The sequence below is a fragment of the Pocillopora verrucosa genome, chromosome 6, assembly GCF_036669915.1.
Source record: "Pocillopora verrucosa isolate sample1 chromosome 6, ASM3666991v2, whole genome shotgun sequence".
Classification (NCBI taxonomy): domain Eukaryota; kingdom Metazoa; phylum Cnidaria; class Anthozoa; order Scleractinia; family Pocilloporidae; genus Pocillopora; species Pocillopora verrucosa.
In genome coordinates, this window is record NC_089317.1 from 16973120 (window position 1) to 16995212 (window position 22093).

At 38.0% G+C, this 22093-nt stretch overlaps 3 protein-coding genes across 4 annotated transcripts; 1 reads left to right on the top strand and 2 right to left on the bottom strand.

Annotated features, from left to right (window-relative positions):
• Window positions 1-230: 230 nt before the first annotated feature.
• LOC131787252 (uncharacterized) lies at window positions 231-9994 on the top strand. 2 transcript variants are annotated; one of them, XM_059104348.2, is made up of 9 exons: window positions 231-353; window positions 877-1756; window positions 2732-2900; window positions 3575-3830; window positions 4337-4564; window positions 6067-6321; window positions 7460-7645; window positions 8097-8351; window positions 8751-9994. In XM_059104348.2, the coding sequence occupies exons 2-9, from the start codon at window positions 952-954 to the stop codon at window positions 8934-8936; spliced, it is 2340 nt and encodes a 779-aa protein (XP_058960331.2). In that variant the 5' UTR covers window positions 231-353; window positions 877-951; the 3' UTR covers window positions 8937-9994. The 2 variants fall into 2 exon arrangements, with proteins under 2 accessions (XP_058960331.2, XP_066024845.1); XM_066168748.1 differs by lacking the exon at window positions 231-353 and adding an exon at window positions 650-758.
• A 45-nt stretch (window positions 9995-10039) lies between these two features.
• Window positions 10040-18197, bottom strand: LOC131787253 (uncharacterized). Its single transcript, XM_059104351.2, has 8 exons — window positions 17417-18197; window positions 15315-15483; window positions 13721-13976; window positions 12600-12827; window positions 11993-12247; window positions 11414-11599; window positions 10660-10914; window positions 10040-10275 (listed from the first exon to the last, which is right to left on the bottom strand). The coding sequence occupies exons 1-8, from the start codon at window positions 18108-18110 to the stop codon at window positions 10087-10089; spliced, it is 2232 nt and encodes a 743-aa protein (XP_058960334.2). The 5' UTR covers window positions 18111-18197; the 3' UTR covers window positions 10040-10086.
• A 1630-nt stretch (window positions 18198-19827) lies between these two features.
• LOC131787249 (DNA-directed RNA polymerases I, II, and III subunit RPABC3) lies at window positions 19828-22027 on the bottom strand. The gene is made up of 3 exons (XM_059104345.2): window positions 21921-22027; window positions 21036-21297; window positions 19828-20466 (listed from the first exon to the last, which is right to left on the bottom strand). Exons 1-3 carry the CDS (start codon window positions 21991-21993, stop codon window positions 20349-20351), a joined length of 453 nt encoding a protein of 150 aa, XP_058960328.1. The 5' UTR covers window positions 21994-22027; the 3' UTR covers window positions 19828-20348.
• Between the last annotated feature and the right edge of the window lie 66 nt (window positions 22028-22093).

Here is a 22093-nt window from a genome sequence, read left to right on the forward strand (position 1 = left end):
ACAACAACGAAAAAAACGCCAGGTGTGTCGCCGGCTTAAGAGTGACATATCAAAAACATTATTTTGGATTCGCTAAGCCTGCGTAAAAGGCAACTGCATGTGTTCCAGACTCTGCACTTCCCACCAATCAGGTAACATGTTATGTTGATCGGAAAAAAAACAAAGTCAAATTAAAGGTCAGTCCTTCTTATCCTTCTTATGTTGATTAAGTCTATTGAACGAGTGCTGTTCTTAGGACTCCATTTAATATTGTTGCTTACCCTCCTTTAAAAACTCAAGTGAAAGGTTTCATCTTTACACAAAGGTTAGAGTTTAAAGCAGTCCTAAGCGATAAATCAACTCCGAGAGATAAGGTAAACAGCTTTTAAGGATAAACATGCGCGTGATGAATATTACATAACTGGCAATGAATTTCAAAACCGAATACAAAGACCGGCTCTGCAAGTGGCTTCTGGAGAGAGATGATTGTTCATCAATTATTTTAATCAAGATCTAGCAAACAACCTCGGATGATTATACACCAAGAGCAATAAATCAATTAAAATGGTTGGCAAATTTTTTTTTCTGGGTTCGTCATAATAACATTTTTTTTGACTGCTCTACTTAATTTGCTATTCATGATGTGAAGCAGGCTGGCAGCGGTCAGGAACAAAAACAAAGAACGCAAACATCTCTCTTCACTGGTTGTATGACTTTCATTCAATGTATTAACCCTGACAACTCTGGGTTACAGAATTCAAACCTACGATATATAAGAGGTAATTTTCAATATTAAAAGATTGAAATATCACGATTTATTTAAGTGTTTTTGAGTGCGTGTTTTACTTCACGTACCCAACACAATTGATTAACAATTAATGCATATGTTATCTTTAGGTAACAAAGGATGGCTTTTGAGCCAATTTAAGAAGTTTTAATTCATCTGCAAACTACGTACATGAAAATTTGAAGATGGAATTCGTAAAGTATGAAACCGCCTCCCGTAAGTCGTCCAAGAAGAAACGACGGAAACTATGTTTGATCATAATTTTCGTCGTGCTGGGAATTCTCTGCTTGTGTTGCTTTTTCGCAGGAATCGCGCTTATTGCAGAGGCGAGAAGAAACCGTAACACTGATGAGAGTGAACCGTCCAAGCAAAGCGACTGCGATTATTCGCAGGAGGCAAAGCGAGCTGGTCTCGATGATTTATTTCAGAAAGCACAAAATAAGTACTTTGAATTATACCCCAACAAGATTACAGGAAAGCCTAACGTTTCGCCGGAGGAAGTCAAGAAGAGGTACCGCTCGTACGATCCAACTCCTGCCAGCATAAAACTAATTGCCGATGAAGCAGCAAAGATTGCAGACGAAATCGAGAAGATGCCGATTAGTATGGATAAGCTCACTCTGAGAGAGAAACGAGGCGTGGCGCAATTATTGCATTGGGCAAAACATGCATTCCCTTTCATGGTACCGTACGGATATGACTATTACGTTGGAGATTGGATGATGGGACCAGATATATTCTGCTGGTTCCCTATCTGCATGGTTCCTTCCGAGGTTGGGGCTGCTTTTAAACATTTCAAACCCTCCACTGTAAGCGATGTGGAGTTACTAAGAGACAGATTCAAGGAACTGGAGAATACTTTCAATCAATTTGTGGAAAACATGAGGTTAGGAGTGGATGCTGGAATGGTTCGCACGATCGAGGAATGCAAGGCTGGGTTGGATGGCTTGAAAGGCAGCTACAAAGATGTGGCTTTGAAAGGGCCCTCAGGTATCAAGTCTTAGAAAATATGATACAAAAACTAATATGTTTTAACCCAGCAGACGAATGATTGAAATTCAATTCTTTCAGTTCTTTGTTTGTGTTTCAACAGATGTTTGGAGAACAACATACTTGAACTTAATTTAAATTTACAGCAATGACCCGATTTGAAACCATCTTTTTGAAATTAATAAAATGCATGACCTCCACTTGACTGTGAAGCAAATATGCAGTTAACAATTAGGGAAAGTAATCCTTTCACTTGCTATTGAAAGACATTGCTATAGAAAACAATGCTCTCCTTGCTTTCCACGAAGTTCAAATGTAGTTAATGTTTCGATTACCTTTTCCGTGTTTGAAAGAGTATCTGACATTTGAAGTGCACCATTCAATCACAGTGCCTCTTCATCTTGGGTCATCGCTCACTTTTCTCAACATGTCTAGACCTTTTGGGAAACTTATTGACGCGAGACAGATTGAACATTATTGCCATGTAAACATGCAGATATTTGTAAATTTGATAATGCAGGAAAAGTGTTTAGTCACGATACAGAATAATTTCATGCATGGAGGAAAATTAAACAAAACAGAATGACATGAATAACAGATGTCGGCAAAAAATCCAACTCTCAAATTAAATGACGCTGTCTCAGTGGAATGGTACATCAATAACTAGGTGAAACATTATACTGAAGTCCAATTCATTTCTCAACCCTCGATCCCCAGCAGTGACTTCATTTAATCCTCCTTATTATGTCACCCTTGAATTATACGTTAAAGACACGAGAATATAAGAAGTAATAACCAATTAAAGAAGCTCTTGATTGTTACACAAACTCTCCTCGTCAGCATCTTAGGCTATGTATAGAGAACAGTAAGGAGAATATACAAACTGATGTTAGTGTGCAATGGGTTTGGTAATGCAGAAAATTTTTTAGCGAAATAATGAAACCTAATGCACGCACATATTTTTCGCCGATGCAGGAATTTACGAAGCGTCGTTCATAAAGCCGGTCCTTGCCGCAGATTTTATCAAGAACATGACAAATGATGAAAAGCAAAAGTGGAAAGATAAACATGGCAAATCAGTGGGTGATTCACTTCGTGAATACGCTCTGGAGTATGTTGGAAAGCCCATAGATAACATGTTAAAGTATGTATGTCTTCATAAAAACAGTTTTAGGAGACAAATGTGAGGACAGATTCAGACTGAAATTAAGGATCCAGGCCTAAGCTGTGATCGGCGTATTTGGGTTCAGTTCCCTCAGAGGGCAATGCAAGAGGACCCGACGCCTCTCACTATTCAATGACATAAATGGGTGTCTTGAAACTGTCAGGGAAACCTTTTCAACCCCCGTTTAAAGCATCCCTTTTAAGCGTAAAATTATCAGATATAGGGTCCTCAAGACACAGAGACCAGAATAATTTTCAACGGTTGCGATAATCAGTCTCGCATACAGGCTTTACTTTTATCATTGTTGTTATTCTTATTGTTGTTATTATTATTATTATTATTATTATTATTGTTATTATTATCATCATCATCATCATTATTATTATTATTATTATTATTTTAGTAATTTCAATTGATTCGAACGCCTGGGCAGTTCAGTAGAGGCTGAAAGCATGAAACCACCCACGACATATTGACGGGTAATTGCCGTGGACGTGATTGAGGATGTTTGAATCATGCTCTAAATTAACCTCTCTATTTATATATATATATATATATATATATATAGTTGCCAAATTTTTCCCTCCTAATGTCAAATCAAAACCCTCCATCATGCCTGTATTCACGTAATTCTATCGAATACTATTTTCTAGATTTATAGAAACATATCAAATACCACACTGTGCACCAGACAGTGTTTCTTATGGCCTTGGAAGTTTACCACTTCTTAACGTTTATGAAAACGGAGTTCGTACGAGTAAAGAGACCACGCAGAAGCTGCCAAGTGGAGAGAAGCTCAATGGAAGAAACTCCTACATCAAGTTACTGGCTCATTTTACCACCAACTCACAAACTCCGGATGAAATTTATACACTTGGGGAAAAGATGCGAGATGAACTTTACAATGAGGTATACTTTTAAACGGTGAAAATGAACAAATTTGTTCAATATGTTATTCCTAATCATTTCTGGTAAGCTAAATAGCGCTTATAATCCAGAAAATGTTTGTTTCCAGATGCTGGACCCTTAAGCTTAACCCTTTCACTTAGTCTGCCATACATTTCAAAGTATATACATTTAAAGTTTGTTCTGAGAATTTGGCGTTGGATCAGATGATTATCCCTGGTTCACATTTGTCGCAATTCTCATCACTCAGCTGCTTGATACTGTATTGATACTGTAAGAAGAATTATGTGTCAGTCACACTCAGGATTAAAACGGTTAAGATAAATGGTCAGTGTGTCGGCCCCTTCCTTTACCTTCCAGCCAACTAACCTATAAAGTTCAAGGTTACAAGGTACCAGTTGCAAACTAAAAAATATAAAATCAACCATCATTGGCGTAGTGAAGCAAGACCAGTGGAATCTCAATTAAAATTTCCCAAAATTATTTCTTTTTCTCCCTTCCTTCAACAGCTTTTAGAGGTAGCCAAGAAAATCACTAAAACTACTGACGAAGAACAAGCAAAGATTACATTTAAACGGCTAATTGAAGAGTCCAGTCAGTATTACAACGATGGTGACATCCCAGCAAACGAGTCTGATGCAAATGCACACAAAGTATGCAGCAGTGTTCAAGATGCAAAGAAATACTGCCCCAAACGTTTTGCTGCCATGACCAAATGGTTTTCCCATGCTAAAGAAGTAAGAAAAAAAGTTTGACAATTACTATAAAAAATAGTTTTATTGAAAGTGCTAGAAATAATTTTTAGTGCACCAGGTCGACATACGTAACAGGATAATTTAATGTCATCAATTTAGTTGATAACGTAAACTAGCCACCGTAAAGAGTTTCAAACCTGACATTTAGAGCGTTAGTCCTTCGTCAGAGAGAAGGGCTTACGCTCGACGATGGGCTAATGATCGAAACGTCAGCTTGAAAACTCTTTACGGTAGCCAATTCACGTTATTCACTCAGTTGATAATACAAATTACCCTGTTATACTCTCCCACCGACGCAGCACCTCAGTTTCTTTAGAAACTTAACTTACCCCTTTATTCATTCGATATACGTAACCTCTTGTTAATATGAGGCGAGAGATCCAAGAGAAAACACTCTAACCATGGTTTTAAGATGGTCCGAGGCGCCATGTAACCTAAAAATTTTCTGGACCGACTATCTTTGGTCACTAATTTCCAAGTTTGTCTTTGTCCTTGGGTTAATTGGTATACACTCGATTGTAGAAACGATGACACCCAATAAAGTATGATCCATGAACAATGAGACCAAAAGGCTTTGTAAGAAATATTCGCACAATCACATAATCAGTGCTTCACTCTCCGATTTTAATCGAAAAACTTTGTTTACGACAATTCCTTTCTTTCAGGAAAGCGTGGATGCATGGCTCCTATCATTAACCACGTTCAACTTATTGTGGTTATTATGGAAATGTGTAGCCATAAAGCAATTGGGTCTTATCGTTCATTGCTAACGCTTTTCAACTGTCAAAGTTTTTGCAATCGAGTGTAAAAATGGAATTTAATGTTACGTTAATGTCGTAAATGCGTCGTTTGTAAGGTGCCAGTTGTGGTTGACACCTGTCAAAGGGAGTCTTTTCTAAGCCAGTAAGCCAGATTTCAGATTAAGTCGTTGAAAGTAGTTTGTGCTGTAGATTAGGCATTGCGCAAAGTCCTAGTCAATAGAGTGTGGTTCGTAAGTCGATGATGTTCAGCAATGTGATTGTTGACATTACCTTTCCTCGTCGCTCGCTTGTGTTCACTTACTCTTCTGGTGAGGTTTCTTCCAGCCTCTCCAATGTAGGAGGCATGGCAGTCGGAGCATTTGATCTTATAAAAAAACGAGCCAACTAGACGACTAAACGTTCCTGTACTGGACATCAACAGAAACTGACACGACTGCTACGTAACAACGAACAGAGACGAAGTAAACCGGACGACAATTGGTAAGAAAACAACTCCTCCCGTCCCGTAGAAACTCGTGTATTGTCATACGGACTGAAACATTGAAACAAGTTACACCGTCCCTGGTCGCAAGTATTGTACACTTTTGTCAGTGTAGGTACCTGATACACGAGCTTCCATGTACTTGATCAATTGATAAAAGGCAAAACCTAGGCACAAAAGCGCCTAATGAGTAATTCCTAGTGATATATGTTTACTTTTATTTTTATTTCATTTTTTCATAGATTATGGCAACTTTAGATTATGAGACAGCAGACCTGTTTTATTTTACCGGCCCTTACCATTCCACTCCAAACTGTCCCATCAAACTTGACATCGATTTCAATCCATCCAGTGGTGTACCATTTTACCAAAGCTCTGACAAAAATTGCTCCAGGACTGCCAGTTACAACATTCCGTTCTTTCTTGGGAGGCCTGGGCCCAGATATGAAGCAGTCACGCTGGCAGCACACGAAGCGAGGCCTGGACACCATACCCAAGTAAGTCGAACCCAAAGGGGGTCTTTTTATAAACTGTTTCAGAACCAATGGCTTATCGGAAAAAAAGAGTAATATTACCAGGGAGCTAGCAAATGGCCTCCAGCGTGAGAAAACATAAATTTTCCTGTGCAGTCGAGTAAAGCGAATTTGGTCTGTAATCATGCGCGTAATTTCAAAATCGAACAAGCACGCTGCACGTGTTCGATTTGAAAGCACAAATTTCGCGACACGAAGTTTCAATTGCCACTTTGTCGCATCCATTTAAAAATCGCAATATTTAATCTACCAAACAAAAAACAGAAAAAGACAATTTCAAAACTGGCCACACAATGGCTTCTTTTGCCGGCTTTCATTTTCCTGCATGATTGCGGTTAATGTAAACAAGTCTGCAAATCTGATCACTTGTTTTGCTTTAGTGTTGCTTTCTCATCGAACAAAAAATTAGTGCTATTCGTGAATAAATTTCTCTGCTGAGAGCCAATCAGATTGGCTCACATAATAGCTAACCAGATCGTGACCATTTTAAGCATGTCTTTTCTGGCTTGTCCTTATCTCCTTTAATAAAAAGAAAGCTAGAGTAAAACTTTCTTTGAAAGTACAATTCGTCGAAATTTCAAATGAAATTATCGTCACAAAGACTATCGGTTTTTCTTAAAGAGACTTAGGCTCATCTTTTTTTCGAACCAATTTTGGCGAAAGGAAAAATGCTAAATTTGAATTCGGCAGTCGAATGAAAAACATTGCTATTAGTTTGGTTGAGAGCTTTGGACAAAGAAGAGCTAGACTTCATAATGACCTTGGCCACTATCGAACTCTCTGGTGGTGGTGCATCGAACCTACGCACGGACGTCTCAGCTCAGAGTCTAAAGAGATAAAAATTCGGATACATCAGCATCCTAAACAGGACTTTAAGATTTGGATTGATTGAGCATGATGTGCGTTGCTAGATTAAACTTAACTCTCACACCACTGGTACAGCTGTTTGCCAAAAAAGTTTATTATTCCCTTCCTCCATCCCAATCTCACTTCCTCGTTCTTAAATCAATAAGAAAGGTTACTACGACTCAGACTATAAAGAACGTCTATGCAGTCGGTATTGCGCATGCTCTATACTTATACTTACTTATGCGTGTATCAGGTGCAAGGTTATATCGAACAGTTTTCGGACTCGTGCAAAGGACCTATTGGCTGGATTGCTGACAATACCCTGTATCTCACCTTCTCAGAGGGCTGGGCACTTTACACAGAGAATCCACTGATTCCCCAACATACTACAGCGTATGATAGTGATCCAATAAGCAAGTATGGCATGTTAAAATGGCAGGTGAGTTCCCAGAGTCATCTGACTTTAAGATGTCAACTAGAGCAGTTTGTCCCAACTGGGTACAACCTTTGAGTCACCGCTCTCATTGAGGAGATACAATGTCCTGTTTTTCTTAAAGTTTAAGTCATTTAACCTAACTATCAGTGAATAAAAGATTTAAGTGAAGGAAAGTTATGGTAAATGGTTTGCTTCTAAGGGAAATTTTCCTTTGCTTGTTATGTACATCTCAGTATAATTTGCTTAAAAGAAGATTGCTGGATGGAGGAGGGGTTCCGGAAAACTGTGTTAACCCAGTTGACCAAGCTCATATCAAGAAACCTTAGAGCGTGTCCGAGTTTTTCTCCCGTCCGTGGACCCAGTAGCCTTCACCTGGTGATTATTAATAAAATGCTTGACCAGCTTTTTGAGATGTACTAGGAGTAAACTCTGTTCTGGTTCCCTCTCTGTTTAGATCTGGCGAGCATTACGCCTGATGATGGACACGGGGCTTCACGCGAAGGGACGGAATCGAGCCTGGGCGCTGAAATTGTTTGCAGACTACGCCTGGGACACCAGTGATATAGCCGTGAAGGAAGTAACACGCTACCAAAGCATTCCGGGACAAGCCGTCACATACATGATAGGACAACTCGCGATCATGAAATTCCGAGACAAAGCTAACAGTACGCTGAATGAGAAGTTCAACATTAAGGACTTTCACTACCAGGTTCGATAACATCTTGATTTACTAACGCAGACAACCGTCTTTGAAATCAAGGAATCGGCAAAATGGAATTAGTATCTCAATAATTCAACACCTTTGGGGTGAGATTTATCCAAAAAGCAAAAAGGCTTTTAACCCTATAAACACAAAATAATCAAGCAGAAGACGTTATTTTGATCTAACACCAAATTCTCACGGCTAATAAACAAGGTAATATGCAGTAGCAAGAGGGGAGAATTAACGATCAGATCTTGGGAGGTGAAAGGTTAATGATAACGAACATCACAAATATTTAAAACGACGACCATGAAAAAGTCTAGGCTTATTTTTAAGGACGTAAAAAAAACACGCGTAGCGTAACTTTTCAAGTAGGTATCTGACGAAATCCTGCTTTGATTCTAGGTTCTCCGTCAAGGTCCTTCTCCACTCACCTACCTTGAAGAGGTGATAAATAAGTACATCTCTTGTGTACAAGACGAGGAACAAAAGGGCTGCGATGAAGTCATGAAGCCGCCATCATCTAAATTTTACGGCTCTCAAAGAAGATCTGTGTTTGCGGACATGCAGCTTTCCCCCTGGGTTATGTGACATTTATTTCAATAGCACAAACAGTGAGCTATCTTATTTACGTTTTTTAACTAGTCATCGTTATCCAAGCCGGCAAATTCAACAAATATTTACTGCTCTATGTTCGTTACTGTACATAGAAAATTTACTCTTTAGTTATCATTTAAATTGTATGCGGAATGTCATAGGGCTGACTCTGGGGAGTTCCTTAGTTTTTGTTTTATGGGCAGGTTTTCATTTCCCTCACCTTGAATAAAATTCATGTAAAAAAAACGTCTTGCTCCAGCAAGATGATAGCTTTTGGACTTAAATGACCCTATCGTTTGCTTTTTATTGCCCCTGAGAAGTTCAACTTTAGAGCCCTTTCAGCTTCCGAAACAACGTTTAAGCGAAAACAAACAGTAAACAAATTTGGGATCAGTTTGAAGTGAAAACAATTAGTAATGTAATGCATATGAAAGCGATCTTCGTGGTAATGTACTGCATTGTCCGTGTAGACCTCCTCGTAGTAACTATTGTTAGAGGACTTTCTCAAACTCTGCCAAAAGGTTGTTTATCATATAGGACAGGACCGCTATGAACAAAATCTTTATTTACGCACGTCCGTGCGTAAATAAGATGACGTGAGTATTTTTTGTTTATTGTTGCTCTGTTCTAAAAGAATTTGCTCGTGCTTTTAGCTGTGCGTATATCGAGTTATGGATGCACTTGGGAAGTTTGGAGAGCACTCAAAAAGCTAGAGTTGCTCTTGGCTCGAACTACTCTTACGCATTTTTCGTACTCTCCGAACTTCCCGCGTGCATCCATGACTCAATATACGCACGCTAAGCATGAACAAATTCTTAATTTGCATATACGCAACATCCTCTATGACATCTTTATAATTATCATCTTATGTACTTCCCTTGGAAACGAAGATATACAACGTCTCCTCATTTTGCACTGGAAATTAATTAACATACAATTATAGTATAGGAATAAAATTAGCAATGTAAAATAATTAAAAAAAGACTTCTTTCTCGCTTGTGATTGAATGATTTTATAACAGCCGCCGACGAGCTCACTTGTTACAATTGTAATTTAAATTATGCACAAGATAGACGCAAAACGTAGTAATAAACTTGATTTAGCTATGCTCACGGCGTCTGTGGGGTCATAATCAGAGCTGAATTTAGAAAACTTTGAAAGAATGATATGGCAAATGCTCTGTATTATGTGTTGTCTTTACGTTTCCAGAGTTGTTTGGAGCTCGCAAGAAATCTTCACAATCTGGTTGACTTTCAGCGTCCTTCACGCATGCTATGTATTTGTAGATGCTCTCTTTAAGATAATTCAAAGGCGAGGGTCCATGCCTTAGAACCTGTGGAGATATAGGGAGCAAGTTATTGGAATTATTTGGTTTATTAGGAAAATTGGATATTGAATCGGCCCCTACTGTTACATTCGATCTTTCCGAAAGCAGGTGCTATTTGTATATAGCAAAAATCCTATCGTATTTTCTCGGGAAAGTCAAAAGCGTAAGGGTTTCGATCATTGCCTCCTTGTCAAAAAATGATAATTAACAGGAATGGAAAAAAAGGAATGAGGGATGGAAGGAGTTAATCTGAGGTCATAACAGCAACTCAAAATTGGTTTACAGCCATTCTATGGGTTAAAAAATTATCCCTAAACGAAGCATGAAAGAAAATAACTTTTAAAAAAAAATTTAAAAAGTGAAACACTTGATGCGAAACTTTAGAATCACCTGGAAATGAAAATCCTTCAAATTAAACTTCTCCCCCAAAGCTTTCTCTGCTTCTTGTTTCAGCTCCATGATTGACAGTTGTCCGAGCATATAAGTGACAGCCTGGCCGGGAATGCTCTGGTACCGAGTCACCTCCTTCTCAACTTTGTCACTTGTGTCCCAGGCGTAATCAGCAAAGAGTCTTAGAGCCCAGTCACGTGACTTTCCTTTGTAATGCAACCCTGTGTCTACGATCAGCCTCAAGGCTCGCCATATCTTGTAAAATAAGATAGTTGAAATAAGATAGGTCTCGCAAAAAAGCTTCGGATGGAAAACGTTATATTATCAGACCTCGGAATAAATTTCCATCAAAACCGTGTGTTTTGCAACCTACAAACAGTACCACCTCAGCGTGAAACAAACCTCAAATATTTCTTTGATAAAATAGAAAAACACCAAAATGGAAAGTTTAAATCAGTAGGAGGGAAAATGGTTAGGAAACTTAATACGAAAAGCAGACTTGATGAGTGACTTGAAATGGAAATTTCGGCTTAAAGTCAGGACAACTTATGACTTAGTGACGCCCTCAAATATATCGAACATTTAGCTACCAAAAAAAAGCATTTGACCACTACAGGTCTTGTAAGCTTATGCATTGTCCATGTAAAATCAGCTATGCAGGACCCACTCGACAATCTATATCGTGACCCTAATTAAGGACTAACAGAGATCAAATATGCATTCAAACTCTGCTGCGTTTGGTGAGTAAATATACCTGCCATTTGAGCATGCCGTATCTGATCAGCGGATCATATTTGTAAGTGTCCGTGTAATTTGATATCAGCGGATTTTCCGCGTAAAGAGCCCAGCCTTCAGAAAACTCTAAGAAAAACGTGTTCTTTTGGATCCATGAAATGGGATCAAAACAGTCTTCTTGAAAATTCTCCACATATCCTTGACTCTGGGATTACAACAACAAAAAAAAAACTGTTAGAGAGAAGTATTTTAGCTATATCAACTGAAAAACACAGAACCCGTAAGGGAGCTTGACTACATGCTAAATCCAAAACTGAAAGCAAGACTGTTTTGAAATTGTAACTTGATACGTGCTATGCTTGAGATTGGTAGAGAGATTAAATGAAAGTAGTAAATTAAACAGTGCTTTACACTACACAGTAACTTACTGTTTACAGGAATAACAACGATTTTCTTTACATTACCAGTGTCTAGAAATAATTTCTAAGTACTGTCATTTTAGGTGGAAACGGCCTTTAATTGATTCTCTGTTACTTTTGAAACCGATATATCAAGATCTTCATTGATTCGCTCGCTTGAGGCACTACGGTGGACTAACCTGTGTGTAGTGTCCAGGCCTTGCCTCGTGTGCGTTTATTGTCCATTCCTCATTCCTAGGGCCAGGCTTTTGTAGGAAGAATGGGATGGTGTAAGTAGAGTGCCTTGTACACTGTGAATCACTCTCTTGGAAAGATGGAGCTGCAGAGGATGGGTTGAAGCTTGGGACGAGTTGAACGGGACAGTTTGGAGTGGACCGGAAAGGACCGGTAAAATGGAATAAGTCGATCGTTTTTGGATCAAGGGTGGCCATAATCTAAAATCAAGGGTAATGAGATCCCTTAAAAAGACTGACAACAACAACAACAACAAAAATTACAGCATAACACTAAATGTTCGTAAATTTCTTGCATAAGGCTGTGGTGTAGGTATCTGAAAAAATTGGAAACAGGTACTTATTCAGCATATGTGTCAAGTTGTTCATGAGTAGCAGCGGATTACATAGAGATAGAAGTTACATGAAAATTTTTAGTTTCATCTACATGTCATCTTAAAACAAGTATCCACAATTTTCTCAATGGAATGATATATATTCTGGTAACTGCAATCCAACATTTTTCAATTTTTTTTAATTCAACGATTTTACTTCAAACAAGGTCCAAACTGACCTCTCGCGCATGAGCAAACCAGTTTTGCATAGCATTCCAGCGGACAGGACAATGCTTTTTGGCTCCGGAGACTGTACTGCACAGCTTATACGCAACTGCGTTGGATTCATTCCTTGGAATATCTTTCTTATTGTAAAACATTTCTGATCCATTAAGAATATTAATGAACTTTTCCTTCGCCCTCTGAGTGTTATTCTCATTGGTTACGCTTTGCGCTAAACTTAGAACCTAAAATCAGAGAGAAAAAGGGCAAAAAAGTCACATTGAGTTAAATTATAGGAATTTGCATATAATTATATAACTTTCCTTTGCCAAGGTAAAAAGAGATATTGTGCACTTTTAGCGATGCAATACGGAGAGTTTTGCTCATTGGTTACGCTTTGCGCTAAACTTAGAACCTAAAATCAGAGAGAAAAAGGGCAAAAAAAGGCACATTGAGTTAAATTATAGGAATTTGCATATAATTATATAACTTTCCTTTGCCAAGGTAAAAAGAGATATTGTGCACTTTTAGCGATGCAATACGGAGAGTTTTGCTCAACTCGGCAAATTTGAGGAACAGATGATTGTATATTCCGATGGTTCAAGGTTCATTGGTTCAAATAATTTTCCTTTGCCAACTCAAAGAGAGATGCTTTGCGCTTTTGGCAATGCAATACGGAGAATCTTCTCTCAACCCATCACAATTGTGGAACCGACGATTGTGTTTCATTTCCAATGGCCTAAGGTCAGCATTGATAGCATTCTCTCCATTACTTCCGCTCATAGAAGTTTATTGTTTAAATCACATCTAAATTTTGATTGCATTATATGACAATCTTGCCGAGTATGGTGCAAAAAAAATTGTTATCAGCACGAAACTTAATTGAGCTTCTACGGCGAAAGTTCAGCGAAGTTGTTATCAAAGTCAAATTGATGACGATTTCGTTGCCGAACGAATGGTATAAGTCAGCTTTGAGTTAAGGTCCGTCGTAAATGTTGGTCGTTCTTTTCGGTTCGTTGATTTGCTAAACTTGGCCAGTTCTTTACTCCAATTAAGACGGATCGCTCTAAAACTTAAAGGGCAAAGAACAAAAACACTCATATCCAAATAAATGATTTTTCAAGACTTATCTTCTTACCTCTGGATAACTTTGATCTATCATTGACCAGCCAAGGTCGTATATTTCATCCGGGGTTTTACTAGTGGTGGTGAAGTACTGAAGAAGCTTCAGATAGGTGGTTTTCCCGTCTAGCTTTTCGCCCGTGGGCAGCCTCTTGGTCGTTTTTCGGTCTGTCTTTGTACCGTTGACATAAACGTAATCAAGGGGTAGGCTGGCTAAACCGCTAGACAAATTGCTTGGGGTGCAGTAAAGTAAATGTTCCTTTTCGACATACCTTAAATCAAACGATTTCATTTAAGCGGAGAGCGATGCATTTTAATACATTATTCGTTATCCAGCACAGAAGAAAGTTACAAGGAAATTTGAAGTAGTCAGTTGGAGGAATTGTGAGTAACATCTTCAGCCAGCCAGAAACAAGGTCTTTAATCGCCTCGAGGTTCTCCAAAGAAAACCGTCACTTTCGATTGTATTTAACACCAGTAGTAAGACCAAAAAATATATTTGTACGTTGACAAAACTGACTGGTAAAAACCGGCTTGACTTACATATAGAGAGAGGTGGTTTAAATGAGCCACTGCAATACGGATAAATTTAATTATTTTTGAATTTGCGAACCTTTGGCTCGATGCGCTAAACTAGGGTCAAGTTTACCCCTGGGTACACCGATGGAGATTGATTTCACTAGTGCATATTTACACTAACCACTCCCCCAGTGCAGAAAAATTGTCACTCCGATAATTTTCTCGATCAGTTGCGAGCTTTTCCGCTTCCCCTCGGCCAAAGTCCCTCAGGACTACCATTGTTTGGAAATGTTGATCCGGAACAATGGGCCATTTCTTGATACGTAGCAGTCGGATCGTTTGAAACCTGACAATTTGTTTTTATCATGTTGATAAATGTAAACTGTTCATCCTAAAGAGTTTCCAAAGCTAACGTTTCGAGCGTTAGCCCTTCGTCAGAGCGAAGCTTTAAAAGCTTTCTACGCTTGCCAATTTACTTCATCAACTCAGTTGATTAAACCAAATTATATTGTCATAACCCCATTAAGCAGTCTCACAATTTATTTAGAAAGTTAGCCCGTTTCTTCGTTTCTTTTTAAAGCAATATACGCTTCTCTGATAAGTTCAAGTGTTAGACCCTTGTTATACCATCAATTACATGAACAAATCCATAATAACATCCCTCCATCCAAGGATCTCAGGCAGCCATTTCAGGACCTTTTTCAGGCACTTTCTTGCCTAGGCGCAGCGTTCTTCTCCCGTCTTTTTTTATTTAAAGCATTGACCATCGAAGCACATATTTCTAAACGATACCCAAGGAAACTACTTGTAATACTCAAACAATGCTTTCAAGGTTTGTCTGTTTTTCCCACGATCAGCTCGCCGGTGTTAGTAGTAGTAACACAATTAGCTATGAGATTGGAAAAAGATGTCGCTTACTAAAAAGGAAGACGTTTGTGTGGGAATCGCTAGAAGAAGCGTTGTTCAGATTGGCCGTCCCTGTAACTACTTCGGTTTGCTAAGTTTTATAAAACTCTATCGAAATGTATTCAGACGTTAGAAATAGTCAATAGGTCCATTTATTTATATTATATTTCTAAGTTACTTCTCACCTCAATGTGCGCTGAATCGGCTCACCAACATAATCTATGACAAACTGCCTTAAAGACTCATTCACTGCTTTACCGTGCCTAGTTTTCCAAATTTCCAGTTCTTTTGAATTCATCTTAGAAAAGAAGTCACTGACCAGAATTTTTTTCATGTATGGCGCATCAAGAATTCCTGGAAGATTAGAGATGAAAGAGTATGTGTGTAACAACAACTAACGTCTTGACAACCTAAACTAGCGGAATTCATCAATACAAGCAAGATGAGAGTCATATCGCCCGATAACCCTTTCATCGGCAGCTCGGAGGTGAATAGCACCTGATATTCACTTTCGAAACAACCAATCGGCGCGCACCAAAAGCACTATTCACCTGTGTGGTATATGCTAATTAGTAATGTTATTATAACTGCATTATTTTTATCTTTTTTATGTTGTAGTAAACTTATAAACAACCTCTACGGCTAAACGTTTTATTCAACTTGAAATAAGTTATCTTATCTTATCTTAACCGGCATAAACACCGAAGAAAGAATAACAATTATACCGACGGATCAAGACTAACCGACCACACCTAAAAAAACCCTACGTAAGTTCAAAGAGAGAGTTTTAATCTAAGGCCATGAAATCACTGAACGAACGAAACAGAACAGCTACGACTTAAGTTTACCGACGGATCGGAACAGATCAACCACAGCTGAAAGCGCTGCCCGCAAAATTTTAGCTTGCTTCATTTCGAGGCAAAATTTTTTGAAGTTAACATACAAGATAACCTTTTACATTTCCACATTTACTTTCAGTTATTAAACGTATGATACACGCTGAACGACTTTTGTGTTCTCCACTGAAAAATCACAGTTAAAGACAATCGAGAAGGCTCACGAACGAGTGATACCTCAAAGGTTGCGGCTTTCCATGTTTCCTTCTCAATACTAAACCGATGAAATGAAGAGCTTTTAAACTGCCTAGAGTTAATTTCAATCAGATATGCTCTCTTCCTCTGACTGATTTCCTGAAAAGCCTTTTTTTCCCAATTGTTTGTCATAACAATGCCAAGACTGAAACATATTTACACAGAAACAAATTTACGAATTACTCACTTGTTTTATTTTGTTTCATAAATTGTTTTTTTGACAAGAGACCGCAAATTGATCATAAAAGAAAAACAGATGTCTTATATAATGTACGAAGGTTTCAACTCAGAAATTTAACCTTCGCCGTATAATTTTATTTGTTTCTCTCTCCGTAGGAGAAATTCTCTCTTTTATATAATATAAGGCTATACTGCAATTCATGTCTAGATTTTTCGCCTCTCTATTCAACAAAATAAGTCATGGTAAGTTAATGAAATTTTTTTCTTGTTTCCGCTGTGAATCAGTTTTCATAAGTAACAAAACTACGGGCGTCTCCTCATCTAATTCAAAGCTAAAAATTGTCAAGGGGTTTGAAGAATTGAAAAGAAATCCAGTTAATTCCATGTGACTTCAAGAGATATTGTTATGGCGGGACATTTTCACCAAAGACCTTGACAGTACAAAAACAGCTTCAAAACATAATAACAGAATACTTTACAAACAAAGAAAGGAAAAAGTTATTGAAACACAGCTGCAATCTGCGAATATATTTTCAATTTTAAAAAACATCATTTTTTTTTATCTAATATGAAATATCCACGAGTGTCTGAAAATTGCAAATTAACCTCTAGCGATTTTGTTGGAATACAGAAAGAATTACATTGCTCTGATGTCTATTGGTGTAATCGACGCCCTTGACTTGAAGAAATGTATTGCGTGGTGAATTTGCAGCGTTTGAGCCCGTTTTCCAGCTCAAAAAATAGCTTTAAGCTTTGATCTTAAAATGAATTACGCAGTTTGAGAGGACAAAAACATATATTTGGTCCAAGACAAGAAAGATTAAAATTTTTGTAAAATATCAAAGGTGATATGATTATCATCCAGTGATATGCTACTCTATGAACTTATTTTCGTCTTCTCGGATTGATCATTAATTCTTACAGCAGGTCAAAATTGTTGCATTAATCGATAACACTTTTATTCACTGAGTTGAATAAATAACTGCTGTAAGATTATAAGACCTTTATTTCCTTACCAGCTGGGCCGTCAATATCGACCTCTCTAAAGGCGCCTCTCAAACCATCCAGCCCGGCCTTGCACTCTTCAATCGTACGAACCATACCAGTAGCCACGCCTAATCTCATGTTCTCCACAAACTGTGTAAATGTTTGGTTAATTTCCATCAACTTATTCCTTATTATCTCCACTTCAGACACAGTTGACGGCTGGAAATGGGGCAGTGCGCTACCCACATCCATTGGCAAGAAACAGATAGAAGACCAACAGAAAACGTTTGGTCCCATCAGCCAATCTCCTGAGTAATAATCATAAGCAAAGGGAACGCCGTAAGGAAAAATGTGCCGCATCCAGTGAGAGAGCTGCGCTTTGGCTCGCTTTTCCCGAAGTGTCAGCTTGTTTTCTTGAAGGTTCATATCTTCAAGCCTCTTCGTCAGTTTAGCTATCTCGTCTGTGACAAATTTTATCTGCATTGGCGTGGAATCGTAGCTTTTATACCGCTGGCGGATTTCATTTGGCATCACCCCCATTTTAAACGCGATTTTATGCGGTAACAACTCGTAAAATCTCTCTTGAGCTTCGTGCAAAAACCTTGCTAGTCCCGAAGTATGCGCCTCCCTTGAATATTCACAGCCGCTCAGGACCGCTCGTGTAACTTTTGCAACTTGACATGGCTCGTTGTTCTTCCGCACCGTATTTGCTTGTATCATCATAACAATACCGGCGATAAGGCAAGCTATCCCAGCGATTATCAACGCGCCCACGACAACGGATTCACATCTAGTCCGCCGCCTTGTAATCCCAACCTCTTTATACAACAGCGCCATCCTAAGGTGGAAGGAAGGAAAAAGACCACAGGACCAAAAAAGTGCATTAAGTTTTAACGCCAAATGTCAAATCTTACGTGTTTCGGAAATCGCTCGAGTGGTCCCAAATAAAAACAATTCTTGCCGAAGTGCAATCAAAATTTTGTTATGGGGTTTTAAACCAATCAATTTTCTCAAAATCGCGTCCGGTTTTCTTCATTTTCTTCTTCATTAGTGAATAAGTCTCTCCGGTGTCATTTGTTGTGATAGAAAGATGTTGACTTTTTTTGTTAACTTTTATGGAAATCTAGCATTTAAAGGTAGCGCTTGGAAAAGCTAATCTACTAGTGTAAGCACAAAAAGTAAATAACTCATTTCAGATAGGTCAATTTAACGGTTGTGGAAATAAAATGCTCGACGCACTTTATGACTAAAATCATTGTCGAAGGACCTAGTCTACGGGCAAAATTACCGCTATAGCGATACGCCGTCAAATCTCGCTAAAAAATTATACGGAAAATCCGTGACGATGTACACGAGACAAAACATAATTTATTACTCCAATTTCACTCAGCAGACGGTCATCCTTAAATCAGGGCGTTTCAATTTTTTCTTTTTATAATTACTTTCTGTTTTTTTTTATTTTTTTTATTTTTTTTTCGCATTCGAGTTTTTTGTTGAAAAGATATCTCGGTATTTTTTCCAAAGCTTTCAGCAGACTTTCCGGAGAAATAGTGAGATCATTTCTTTGAGTGTTTATTACAACTACGTAAACAGCTTTCGAGAACTTTTATTTGTTCTTATACTTGACTACCTTGACATACAGCTAAATACAAAAAGGCCGTGGATAACCTTAAAGTTTAAACCGAAATTTTTTTAAAAGGGAAAATTTGTCTTTGCCTTTAGAAGAAAATCTAAAGATATTGTAAGGAGAAATTCGATGCTTGTTAATCTTTAGGGGAAAAGGTAAAAACTCTCGGCGAAAGCCATGAAAATTGTAACATATCATCAAATATTTCTAAATATCAATTCTCCATCCTGTCTCCTATAAATTTCTAAAAATCTTGGCTATAAAAATGTTGTGATATCAAACGATATCAAATAGTTTTTTTTCCTTCGCATCAGCTTTCCCCTGGAACATATATTAATATTAAAGAAATTCTCTCCTGCCTACCCCGGGGAGCAAGAGGTTTCACATCACCAAGCAAAACATAAGAAAACCAAATTTCTTACAAATCTTAGATTTGTGATCACCTCTTTCTCGTTTTCTTTCATTAACTCTTTAAACCCCAACATTAGGATTCATATTCTCCATACTGGTCTCTTAACATTCCTTATGGTTTTGACCAAGAGAAATTGTTTTCAATCAAGAGTTTCTTTAGGTGGTGATCATTTCCTTAATTCTCGTAACCTTAATGTTTGATTCATAGGTGATACTGTATAAAGAAATAACATGCTAATCACTCTTGGGGGTTGAAGGGTTACACAAAAGTTGCTGTGGCTAGGCTTCATTCATGCATTAAACTTCCTGTATACTGCTTAAATTTGGATGATGATGATGCAACAGTAGAATGGTGAAAATACAGCTATATCTACTATAAAAAAGATTTCCCATAAGCAAAAGTTGACTGCAAATTTGTTTCACAATGTTATCAATATTGTGTTGTTACATTCTTTATTTCTGTACTGCTGAGTAACACTCAGGTCATGTACAAGAGTGAAACCATGTTCTCCTACTAAAAGCCTGACATTTTTCTTCACTGTTGCTGTAGCTTGTAATAAAATAAACTTTGTTGGGATTTATGATGTTCACTCTCCACTGGTTTAATCTTGAAAGACATTAGTATCACCAAACATTTATTGAAATAACTGAAAACAGAAACAAGTTAGGGCAACATTTTAGATTTGATAGTCAAGAAGCAAACATTTCTATTTTCTTGCCATAATAACAACCATGAGAAAGTATACCTACACAAGGGTACAAAATAAGCTCTTCTGTTCCTTTTTACATAAACAGCCATGCTCCATAACTAAAACATGATCATCTCATGCCTGTACCTGCAACCTACTGTTCATGAAGACAAAAATTTTTAAGAGGAGAAACTATTCCTCTTGGTGTCATATTAGCCACAGAAGCAAACCCATTTAAAAAGCCAGCTTCTTGATCAAGAGGTACACATGGTCGTCTACTTCCATTCCATGTAAATTGTTAGCATCACCTTGAAGCCTCATTAGTAGACCACCAAAAGACACATATGCAGCTCTAAAAAAGAAAACAAAAGCTTGCATTCACCATGAGTTCTAGAAGGTATCTTTTCATATTAACAAAAGCTAATGCCTGTTCCCTGCTTGTTTTGCTTCATAAAGGCTTTTCCTTTGGACCTCAATTTTGTCTAGCCAAAATACGCTTTGACTGTGCTCTGTTCTGTTGTAAGGCATGCCAGATGCAGCTAAAGTACAAAAGAAAGGTAGAAAAAACACAAGAGGCAGTCTGGTGGTTTTTTTTTTTTTTTTTTAACTTCTTGAGTCCAGGAATTGGTCTGCCATTGTACAAATTGCTTGATGGCATGACACAATTACTCCTTGCATCTGTACTCTTATTGAGCATGCTATTTCAGCCAATCAGAATGTGCATTAATTACTGGTGTGTAGAAACTTTAAGGTAAATACATACATGTCACACAATTCATTTTTTTAACATAATGCCCTAAAATTTGAAAAAAATAGGTGTCTCACACACCCTTAACTCCAATAACAGACAACACTCTACATCAGCCACTTTCCTCTCTCTACAAAATGGTCGCTGTATATTACATTTGCTGTTTTACTCACAGTCTTGTTGGAGCATCAACTCCACTTTCATCTCCTTCTATTCTGTAAACTTTTCCATACATGGCATATTCAAACTGGTCAGCACGTGAGGGTCCACTGTCTGAAGGGTTATATTCCCCATCATCTGGGGTGCCATCTTCTTTGAGAGTATTAGCCAAAACCAGTCTGAATTTTTCCCCATAATCAACTGGATAGATCTGGGTATTCACATCAAGTATAAGATCCATTTTAAAACTTTCACTTTCACAGTGAAGTCGAGAAACTGAAAAGGAAGGAAGCAGCACATTAACATCACTCAGCTTGTTTGCAATAGCTATGTGGTGCCATTGTCTATTTTTGAGAAAATTTTGGAGCTTGCATCTGCATATGCGTCTGCCATACTCTGTAGACAGGCCTGTATACATGTAAAAGCATACCTAAATTTAAACATAAGTTCACCCTCTACCACAATGTTGTAGAATTACAGTAAACACTGTCCCCTATTGCTCGAGGGGAAGAAGGGCTACAAGTTGAGAGGTGGGGGTGGGAAAAGTAACTTCTTCCCGAATTCTGAGTTTTAGGATTCAACTACAGCTGTACACCACCAATTGGCGTTTGCGCATATGTGATAAACTCCTGCACACTGCTTAGGTTTTAATGTCGATGTGGAACTTTTCCACAGTGATCTGGAGGATTATGGTAATGTTTGTAGCCTGTTAATTAAACTGAAACGATGATTTGTCTCATTCCTTGAGACAGGCCTGCTCAAACTCCCAACAACAGTCTAGTAGAGTATCGATCAATGAAACCCATCAAGTTGGAAGCGGTAAAACGTTAAATTGACTCAAATCTTTGCTTAAAATACACTTAAGCGATAAAAACTTCTATATCCTGAACATGACTTACCTCTGTCGAATTTTTTCCCTTCTGGGTCGATGTCTTTGACGTCGAAAATATCCTCAAACAGAACTCCAGCCATGTTGAAATAAAAATTGACCAGGCGTCAATGTTCAATACTATCAGGGGGTGGGTAAGAAAAAGAAATATGAAATTGGTAGATAATCCTTTTTAAATATTTT